Source organism: Schistosoma haematobium, chromosome 3 (genome assembly GCF_000699445.3).
Source record: "Schistosoma haematobium chromosome 3, whole genome shotgun sequence".
Classification (NCBI taxonomy): domain Eukaryota; kingdom Metazoa; phylum Platyhelminthes; class Trematoda; order Strigeidida; family Schistosomatidae; genus Schistosoma; species Schistosoma haematobium.
In genome coordinates this window covers 23793711-23805211 of record NC_067198.1, presented here as the reverse complement: position 1 = coordinate 23805211, position 11501 = coordinate 23793711, and the positions used below count along the sequence as shown (strand labels likewise).

Here is an 11501-nt window from a genome sequence, read left to right as displayed (position 1 = left end):
TACATATCCTGATCAGGTCCACCAGTGTGAATCATTTCGTAATGTAACCACTGTAGTGTTCTTACCCTCCTGTTCAGCAACCAGCCATTTTAAGGGACTGTCGCCATTTATAACTCTTAGAATTCCCCAGTTTCATCGAAGAAACGTGTGTAAGTCGACGAAGTCTGAGTCTGAAGACAGGACTAGTTCAACAGATTTCAATAACGCTAATGTGAAAACCATTGACTATGAAATGTTCAAATGAGGGTATCCAGTGTACTTTACACACATAAATGCAACGATATGCAAATAAACTTAAGCATAATTAAATCCTTAGTGTATATTCAATCGACATCTATATTAGGTTGTATCTCCATATTTAAGAGTAGGTTGCGTTATCGGAAGTGATTTTGTTCTGGGCATCTAGGGTTATGAGGCACATCAGTTTTCTATTCACGGTTCACGATAGTGTTACGATAATAAAAAGCTTCATTTCTGATTACGGAACTCCCTCACATCTCAAATAAAGCAGAGCAATTGCAGAAGTATGATTTTCTATCTTCATTCAGGCACACGAATTTGAAAGATTTTTTGTTTCTCCGCTCTACATTTTTATGATAGTAGTTACAAGAGCTGCCTAACCACTTCAAAATGTCGAGTTGTAACACGTCGTGAACTTTACCTTATTAAAGGCTAGTTTGGTGAACTGTCTTGCACTACTCTTTTTTATTTATTATAATAGTCGGTTGTTTTTTATGTGACACTATGTGCACCTGATGAGTTTGCTGAGTTGTCGGCACACTTGGGTTATAGTAAGATGAAAGAACTATCGTTCCTATCATATAAACATTTACTGACATACGCTACTTTACACGCCTTTTTTATTTGAACGCAAACGTCGTTCAGGCCATTCTCAGACAGCGAGACGGGTGTTTCATATTGGAAGCCTGGGCATCATTGCCAGATTTTGTCTACTTCAGGCCTGTATCTTTGCTAATCGTTTCTGACTTCTGAATTCTGCTTCACAAATGAACTTCTTATATTGTGAGGCTTGTCCCATTCAGTAACAGAAATCTAGAAATTTTTGGATATCTGTTGTCGATTAATCAGTAAACGATATCTTTCGTAAATTTTGATGATGTCAGGTTAATTTTGCAGAGTTTATGCCATGTGGTGTAAAAAGTATTCATACTTTATTGAATATGCGTCGAACAGTTGACATGCTGTGTATTTTTATTAAGATGATTTCCTTCCTGTCCATTAATGGGCAATAAGAATTCTTATTGTAAAAATACACCATGAATTTGTGTATTCATAATCATTACTTTTGATTCACTTTCTTAAATGTCTCTTTAATCAATTTTAGAATTTGATTCATCCTTTTTAAATTAACTTGTAATAATCAGTCATATTTGTGATAATTGAGAGCTATTGGAAAAACGTTTATCAGCGTTTTACTTGATGATTCGTCTAAATATGTATGATCACTTTGTTATCAGTCAGGAGATTATGATATGTGAGCTCTTTAAAGCCATAAAGTGTAATAGAATAGAATTGAATTTGTTGGATGATGCACTGGTAAGTAAATTATTCATGTATGTCAAACTATTCGTTCAAATATTGATGAATATTCGTATAAATTATTTTTAGTTGATTTAAATCATTCATGTATTTACAATCTCCTTTTTTTCGATTAGGAAGTAAGGCTGTATGGCTAAATATTACAAAGTTATGACTAGATTTATTTTTTACTGTTGTAAGTTTTTATTACCGTTGCATCATAACAGCACTAACCCTAACAAACTCCAATCACCATTACAACAACCCTCTTCTTCCCTAGCTCCAAATACTCAAAAAGATAACATCGGTTATAGAATATGTTAAGAGAGACCAGAGAAGATTTATCTTTCTATAATCTGTTATATTTCGGAACTTAGCATTCCCAACACTAGTACGAACGTTTACTTTACTCAGATTGATTTCTGATGACTACACATCGACTAATGTTTTGTGACTTCGAGGAACGAATCTAATGTACAGTGTCTATTCAGTTGGTGTCTGAACTCCCATTGTCCCCAAATGAAAGTTAATGACTCATTCAAACACAAAATATTTAGCATGCTATGATAAATTATAGTAGCCTTGAGTTGTCAGAACTCATGATCATTTTTTTTGCTTCTTGTTTTTGTGAACATCGATTCCATGAGCTGAATACGTTTTCATTCACTATCTCACCTAGTTTATCTAACACAGTCTTGGTTCATTTATCTCAGCACTATGTACACAATATAGAACTCCTTTTATATCGAATGAAGTGACAGGTCTTATTTTAAAACACTGTGTATTGCTAAGTTAGCAATTTCATTCATTGATCCAATTCTGAAAGAGTGTATCTGTTAAAATGATTGGATGTCCTGTTTACTATACGGTTAACCAGAGAACAATGTACTCATTTGTATTCAACAGTTTTATTGTTTGACTATGTTGCCGTGAAAAAAACCTGAATCAGATTTCCAGGTGAAACATTGGATTTATTTCAAATTAATTTGATGAGATTTCACAAACAAATTCTTTCTCCTTAACGTTTCACATCGACTCGGCGCCAAATACTGTGAAACTATTCGATGAAATTTAGACAAAAGCTCTTATATAAAAATCCAACTGTTTATTCATATCATACCAGTGATTGGTTGAATGCAATGAACGTTGCCTGGGAAAATGGTGGGTTGTTTGGATCATAGTGTGAATTATTATTTATTTATTTTCATGCTTAACCTCATGTTAAAGTTCTTTTTAAAGTAAAACCTTGCCTTAAAAAATCTATTTTCAGTTGCTTCTTGATGATCTCAAAGGAGCATCTCGCAATGAAATAGATCATGTATGCCAATTGCTGTTAGAAGGTGATAGCTTCCAAGCTCTTAAAAATTGGGCGTTTACACACAAGCCTACCATCTTGTTGCAGTTAAAACAAAACATTGCAAATGAACATTATTTAAACAACTCATGCTGCTGTAGTTATTTGAAAAAAGCCCAGGTGTGTCATTTTCACCGATTCGAGAGTGATTTTACTGACTTTATTTCAGGTTAGTTGGGAGCGCAAAATGTTACGAAGTCTAAATTCAATGTGTCAAGAGCTTGGAATACCTCTAGGAAGAAAAGTTAGTAGAATAGCGACATGGTTTTTACGGTTTTATCTCCTTTTAAAAGAGATCGAAAGGTCATAAAGAAGCTGTTCTGCAAAACTGGACAGAGTTATCAGTATTTTTTAACAGTAAAGTCATGCTATTTTTCCTAACTAATAATTCCGTATTCCATATTAACGTGTCAAGAACAATCAGTTATTAAGCCAGTATTTGGTCCAAAAGATCTTTTAGATGTTCTTACAAGTATTAAACATCCACAAGTGAGATCCACATTTAAAGAGTAAGCCTTTTGTATATCATACTGGAACGATCATTTTCCTTTTTCAATAGTTATAATTCATCTATGACTGCAACTTGGGGTCTAATAAATTTGCCTATAAATGTTAAAAATTTGTCCGATCTGGTATGTTCACGATTCGCAATATTGTTTACAGTAACTAGAGAAGGTTTTATGAACCGTTACATATCAAAAATCCTCAAATTGGTGTTGACGACTCATTGCCGTCTACTTTTGAATTAGTACATGAACAGGAAGCTAAAGAAGGTACACTTTATTTATCTTGTTGAATCTAATTCCTACTTTTTTTCTTCAAAATATCAGTCATAAGTCTTGACTCTTCTGAACGGGCACAACAGTTTTTGCGTCGTGGCTGCCCACTGGGTTATCGCGCACGATTGTGGGCCTTGTGTTTAAATGCAAAAGTGACGGAACACGTAAGTGCTGATTCATGATCGCAAAATATTATTATCGAACCACGGCAAATTTATTATTTATCCTCCTTCCTTGAAAATCATTTTCAGATTGGATTTATTTTCGAGACACCAGTTGATCTTATTTATCTCTATTTTTGTATGTAGTTAGTTCAACATATTGCTGACTATTCGTCGATGAATGTTTCACGAAATTTCACCCAAAACAAAGCTCACCAAATAAGTGGTTTAATAGCTTGCGTAATTCAAGCTACGATTAAAATAAAAGCATTTCAAGATCTAAACTAACCCATTCAAAGTTATGCATATTACCTGACGTTATATTAAATAGATCCATATTGTAGTTAAAAGATACTAACGCGTACATTGAAATAGTATGTTTCAAAATTTACATCAAAACTTAATAAGAGAACCATTGAGAACAGACAGATATTTCATCCCACACTAGGACTAAAAAATCTAAAAATCTCTTCAAATCACCAACAGTGATAAATGTAATTTTTTTGGAATTTTACAGCAAGTTTTAATTTAAGTTTTTTTTATCAATAAGGTATTCTGTCACTAACATGCGCTCGTCTTGTCGAATTAAAGGATACAGAGAACTCAGTTAAGTCGCTTAGCTAAGCTATTCAACTCGTCACTTGTGTATCTTTAATAATTGTGCGCATAACGCGTACAAAGTAACAAGATTATGGGCAGTAATCATCCCAAATATGTAGTTCATAATTATTTTAAAGAGACGTGGAAAGCTTAAAACACAGTTGGATTTACCTATGACTTACAGTTTTCGAGTGCAGAAGAACACATATAATGATTGTCTGTTACAATCTGTGAAGTGTTTATGGTACCATCTCAGTTGATCAATTCATTTGCTTTCTCGTAAAACAGTGTGGGAGTTCGAAGATCAAAACGCTGAAATCCGATTTAAATGTGGCATACTTCGATCCCCAAAAGTTTATTTTATCTCTCAAAAATAGGGTGACTTGTATATGAAATATGGTAAAACAAAGTTTAGTAGTTTCACCGGATAGGTTAGGACACCAAACTGTGTAGAAATATTTGCCATTTAAGGTGTTTAATTGGTGAATACTGGGTTTTGACATTGGTCTTTTATCAAGTTGATGATGCAGACTAATGCTTTAGTGATGTCAATGAATAATGAACAATATATCCCTGTGCTTTATTGCTCAGTAATAGAATAGCTCAAAGTTTGGTTCTATATGGTATCGAGAATATGAAATTCTTAACTAGACTACAACAATCGTGTATAGTTTCCCATTGTAGTGAATAACTAAGTCAGTTAACTACTCCCAAAAGTCGGATTTTCACTGGTCTTTGCAAAATATAAACAAAATCCGTAAATCTACTGACCTTGCAATTTAAAGCTCTTCACACCAATTGTTGCCATTCTATTCAACTTAAGTTCAAGAAAAGTTGAAATTATCCCCTAAGATTCTCCAGCTAATTCCATTTTTAATAGTAATTAAAACATTAACTACATGAACGATCGTGAACACCTGATAGTCCAAGTATTATAATCCACTATTTCAACCAATGAATATTATTGTTATTATATTATAATTATTTATCACAGGTTTATTTTCATTTATAGGATCGTCTTTATTATGAGCAATTGAAATCGTTTGTTGCAGAAAATGAATATATGACAGATCAATTAATTTGTAAGGTACAGCTGAATTACGGATTTTTCATTTGTTTAACAAACAACATATTCATATCTTTAGGAAGTACAACTTACTGCCTCCAATGATGACATGCACTTTGTGTTTTGTGACTATACATATCAGGTAAATAAATGGTTATAAAAATTTGTCGAATATAATTTTCTTTCATCCTAAACATTTTACACTAAATGAACTGTTCTTCACTCTAAGCTGTTCAGTCACTAACCTGACATTGACTTACGATAAAGCAAATTATGGATCTAAATTTTATCTTAATTTTCGCAGTTAAGATGACATATATTTCGGGATAGCTATCATTTTTATGTCCTTCAAATGCTTTAACCAGGTTTGCATTACTGAAACATCTCTTATTCAATTTGATTTTCTTCACTCGCGTTATTGGTTTTGTTTGGAACTACAGTATGACATTTATTCACCATGATTAACCACTTGCATTGTATTTTAATAGGGTGTAGCAACGAGACATATGATAATATAGTATGAGCGATTTAGAGCTAGTCATTTGGAAGTGTCAGCATTTAATTCACAATTAATTGTCTTATACAGATTCGTACCTATAGTTCGTTCAAGATAGCTTAGTCAAATCACATGGTGAATAAACGAATTGCAAACTTCAATAATAACTAGCTTCAAAAACGTAATCTGATGATATACCCAACTGCACCCTTCCTAGCATTAGTGACATATACGAATACTTAAAAAAAGACAAGTAGATTTCACGTCATCTTTCTGTACGCTACGCCACTGACACGAAACATAACCATTTAGAGGTTGAAACGATCAGTAATGGCTGTTAATCAGGTTCAGAGCAAGGAATATTATTTATTTATTTATTTATTTGAACACATAAATCTTGGTATAAGAGAGTACCAAATATATATGCGCCACACAAAACAATGACAATCCGAGGAGAAAAAATAAAGGTAAGGAACGTAAAAAAAGGACAGTAACGAACAGATTCGTATAAGGTAGTGTTATAATAATAATAACAACAATAATAATAATAATGGAGGAAACGGAAAAATACAGTCAGAGGAAGTCTTTCACTTAAGGAAGAAACAACCATTTTTTATGAAGAAAGTAAAAAAAGGTTACAGCAGGATCGCCACTGGCTTCTATTCTGAGCCATATCTGATAACGTCTCTAACGTCTGTGTTGCACCATCTCTCGGACCCCAGCCAGGGAGTCGTGAAGGACCAACACAAGCCAGCCCTTTGTAGCTTGCTATCATACCACGACACCATGTCATACACCGACCACCTCTCAGCTGTTCCCAACCAGTCCCAGCGTCTCTGGGACGACATTTGTAGAACATGTCCAAGCCACCGAAGTCGGTGTTTCAATATAGTGACATCGATTGCATTATCATCTCTGTGCCCTAACACACGATGCCGAAATTCTGCATTACTAACATGGTGTTGCCACCGGATGTCAGCAATCCTTCGGAGACAACGATGATCAAACACAGAGAGTCGTCTAACGTCCTCAACTCGGAGAGGCCAGGTTTCACAAGCATAGAGCAAAACCACTCTCACCGACGCGTTGTAGATCCGAACTTTTACAGTCAGACTAACATCACGAAGGCGCCAAAGATGACCCAGATTGACACAAGCCGCTCTGGCTTTCACTATTCGTGCATTGATCTCATCACTCACACCCCCACCAGCACTTATGTAGCTACCTAGATACACGAACTTTTCGACTACTTCTATCTGCTCACCATCCAGAGTGAGTACAGGATTAAAATTCTGCCAGTCTTGTAGAAGTACTTTGCACTTCGAAGGTGCAAAGCTCATACCGTACCTACGGACACTGATTAAGTGCAGATTGCATGCCTTGGGCATTATCGCACAGTAAGACAATATCATCCGCATACTCAAGGTCGAGAATTCTTTCTCCAGGCAACAGATCCACACAACCATTACTTACATCCATCAGAGCTGCTTCCAGAATGTCATCGATGGCAAAGTTGAAGAGGAATGGTACGATTGGGCAACCCTGCCTAACCCCACTGCTCGAATGGAACAATGGAGAAAGGTGGTTGTATGCCCTCACTCTGCCTGAGGTGTTTGTATATAGGGCTTTTAGGATGTTAATAAACTTCTCAGGCACACCCTTCTTCAATAGACAACCCCAGAGAACAGTCCTGTCCAACGAATCGAAGGCAGACGTGATGTCAAGAAATACTACGATTGTTGGCCTTTGATAAGTATGGTGGTGTTCTAACATTTGGCGGAGGGTGAAGATATGGTCAATACATCCTCGACCAGAACGAAACCCAGCCTGCTCCTCGCGAGTCAATCTTTCTCGAGTTTTGAACAATCTACGAAGTATGACGAAAGCCAATAGCTTGGAGGCAATCGAAAGTAGACTTATCCCACGATAGTTGTTACAGAGACGACGTGAACCCTTTTTAAAGATAGGGACAACTATCAACTCATTCCATGACGTTGGTACACTCTCGAGCTCCCAGACCTTTGTAAACAACGTCGTCAGTTCCTTAGTCAGAAAGTCACCACCATCTTTAAAAAGAGCCGGAGGTAAGTCATCTGGGCCAGGTGATTTGTAACGCTTGAAGAGTTGGAGTTCCTTGCGGACTTCCGCCTCATTTGGTGGATCAGTCGCCACCGGCCATGGAGGAAAGGACAGCCTGACCGATATTGCCGGAGCAGCAGGCCAGTTGAACTGCCCTTCGAAAAATTCTGCCCATCGTGTAAGATGTTGATTGGTGTTAGTGATTGGCATCCCGTCATCCTCGCAGATTGTTTCGCCCACACCAGACTTCTTGCTGCCAGTGGCTCGGATGAGTTGGAAGAGCTTCCGGTAATTACCAGATGCAGCTGCTGCTTCCAACTCATTAGCACGCTCCGACCACCAGGCTTCTCGGTCGTTACGCAAGCTTTGCCCAACTTCGTTACGTAACATCCTTCGTTTGTGGTCAAACTCACGGTCACCCGGAGTAGACCGACGGGCTTCAATGAGTTGTAAGGAGCCTGAGGAAGGCCAGTGCTTATAAGCGGGACGTTTCGCGAACCCACAACTGACTGTACCCGCCATTTTGATGGGGTCATGCAATTGCAACCAATGCTCATCTATGCTTTTCGGTGGAATGATAGCTAGCCTAGAAACTAGCTCGGTTCGATACTTACTAGCAACAGAAGTTGCAATTATCTTGCTTGCATCAATCCGTTGGTGGCGGTCACTTCGTTGTCCACTGAAAAGTAAGGTAAGATTGGCGCAGACCAAGGCATGGTCAGAGTCCAGATAGGTACTCCAAAAGGAGCTGCATTCTTGTACACAACCACGCCAGCGGTAGCTGATCGCGATGTGATCAATCTGAGTCCAGGCTTGGGATGCAGAGGGAGGACGCCAGGTGGCACATCGGCGATGACTGTGCCGAAAGTTAGTGCTAGCCAGAAACAGGTTGTGGTCTGTGCAGTTGCAGTAGACGGTCCCCGTTATCTGTCCTGCGACCAACAAGTCCCCATAGACCACCTAAACAATCCTCTTCTGTGCCTAGACGCCCGACCTGAGCATTCAAGTCTCCGGCTAGTATTACAATATCTGTCGAATGCACTTTCTGGAGAAGAACAGATAACTGGTGGTAAAACTCATCTTTGATTGCATCCGGACTGCAATCTGTCGGGGCATAAGCGGAGATGACGAAAATACATCGTGTCTCACGCCGATTTCTGCTCACTTTGATGGGACTTTCTAATCTAACAGCACATAACCGACTGTTAATGAGGGTCCAATCGATTAGTGCTGCCTCAGCTCTAGCGCTTAGTGCGACACCAACGCCAGCAAGACCAGACGAAGATGCCACAGGGTCCCCGGATAAACGCACGTAAAACAAGCTTTTCGAAGCGACAGATGGAGAGCGAATTTGTAGTACTTCACCAGAGTCTTGAATACGAGTCTCGGATAGACAGCAAACATCGAAATTAAGTCTTTGCAAAGACATAGCCAGCTCTATCTGTTGTCCAACGTGCATAAGTGTGCGAACGTTGAAGGCGGCCAGTTTGAATGGTGCACGTGGTTTCAGAAAAACTGCTTCAGTACTCATATTCAGTGGTAACATACAATTTTCAACCGGACAGTGACTCGAGAACGTTTAGATACAGTCGAATTTCCACCAAAGTCGACCTGCTGTATAAGTCGAAAAGTTAGGATAGACAGAGTGGGAATAAAAGAGAGTGAATAAATGACGTAAAAAATAGTAATAGTGGTAATAATAATTATAATCTGAATCACTTGATTGTTAATCGAAGCAAGACAAGTATTTTCCATAAATATCGACATTTCATCATATTTGTGTGTGGGCTGTGATACTGCCCGGGTGCCCAGACTGAGGCATGTGATTTTCTTGAGGGGCCACACGCCGAGCCTTTGACCTAAATGTCTGATCCACAAGGCCGTGATGCATCGTGAGGAGATGCAGTTCCATGGTAGCCGGTGACCAACGAAATTTGTCCCCGCAGGATTCTGGAACTCTTGTGCACCATTGGTTTGGGATCCGGTTAAAGCGCCGGATATTCGCCTTTCATCCTCTCATTTTCGTAAACAACACCCCCGCCACGAGAAGGCAGTGAGTAGGACTTCCCTAGCAGAGGCTGTATACGCGTGACCGTGTGAGAGCATTTGGAGAAAGAGGGTGGGCTCATCCCATCCTCAGCCATACCAGGTCATTTGGGGGGAAATATTATTTGTCGCCATCGTATCTATAAGATGCTCCCATAGCTCGCAATCCTAAGTATCGTATTGTCTATTAAAAATATCTTTCAAAATTACTAGTGATTTCTCTTGTCTAATATTATTATGGTGATTGAAAAATATGATTCAAGCAAATAAATATTTTACCGATTATTAGTGAAAAGGAAATGGAGAAAATAGTGTACATAATCATTATGTCCCTACACCTTACCCCTGAAATACATATTGCATAAATGGTTGTTATGACCTTGGATCGCTTTTACCCCGTGATACTTGTTATGACTTGACCTTGGTCTGTGTAGTCTAAATTATGACCTTGACGCGTTAGGCTGAGTGGCTTAACCTTGAGTCTAATACGCGTGAGTTCGATCGGGGTAGAGAGAACTATTCTAAATCCTGATTGGTTGGCAAGCACGCGAGTGAAAGAAGACAAGACAGTTGGAACACTAAACTCTGGATTCTCTGAATTCGGATTACTACAAACATGTACATGAATAAATAAGTGCATATCTTGACCACGACGTACGATAATTTGGAAAAATACAGTTATGCCCGAAACAGGGAATTAGGGTAGAAAATATAGTGCAAAATATAATGTTTAAATTACAATATTTTTGGGACAAAAAAGGGTATGCTAGTGAATGGTACATAGAACGAAAGCTCGTGTTATGTAGAATAAGATAGGGACAAAAATAAATATAAGTGTTTTACAGGGTTTGAATGAAATGCAATAACGTCCCAAGAAAATAGCTTTCGTGATTGTCTGGGCATCTTAATTCCCCGTTCATAACAATGGTCATAACATTTCATTGCTAAACAACTAGCTGAAATCCTACAACGAGCTAGAAATCAGCTCAATAGATATAACAGATTTATTTGATACCATTGCTGACGTCATTATAACCACAAGGAGAACGTTATCATTAGATGTTACATGACGCTTCACAAATGCTCCACTCAGAAGGATAGCATACTCCTTGTGTTACCATATTAAATAGAACAACCTCAATATCAGTATTCCGAAACAATTTCTAAAGGAACATGCCCATGCAATCACTTATAAATTCAGACAACTCTCTTCCATGTATATATAATTCAGTTTTAATTTGGTTATTTATTCTCTGAAGAAGTGACTTACACTAAGCCACGAAACGTCAGGAAATCTAATTTTTCTACTCATTGGGATATATACTATTTATTTATAATAATTCAAGACAGTTTACTTAACTTATTTGTACTTGGGTTTGCA

The 11501-nt window shown here is 37.9% G+C and overlaps 1 protein-coding gene across 2 annotated transcripts in view; it reads left to right on the top strand.

Annotated features, from left to right (window-relative positions):
• The first annotated feature begins 357 nt into the window (after positions 1-357).
• Positions 358-11501, top strand: part of MS3_00005303 (uncharacterized protein) — a 22061-nt gene continuing 10917 nt past the window's right edge. The window contains exons 1-11 of one of the 2 annotated variants that reach the window (XM_051213338.1): positions 358-671; positions 1346-1557; positions 2810-3013; positions 3063-3137; positions 3187-3250; positions 3309-3402; positions 3453-3525; positions 3564-3666; positions 3724-3836; positions 5446-5520; positions 5579-5641. In XM_051213338.1, coding sequence (XP_051069311.1) covers positions 1441-1557; positions 2810-3013; positions 3063-3137; positions 3187-3250; positions 3309-3402; positions 3453-3525; positions 3564-3666; positions 3724-3836; positions 5446-5520; positions 5579-5641 — 981 coding nt within the window. In that variant the 5' untranslated portion in view covers positions 358-671; positions 1346-1440. Of the gene's footprint in view, positions 672-1345; positions 1558-2809; positions 3138-3186; positions 3251-3308; positions 3403-3452; positions 3526-3556; positions 3667-3723; positions 3837-5445; positions 5521-5578; positions 5642-11501 lie in introns of both variants that reach the window. The other variant, XM_051213339.1, reaches the window with a different exon arrangement.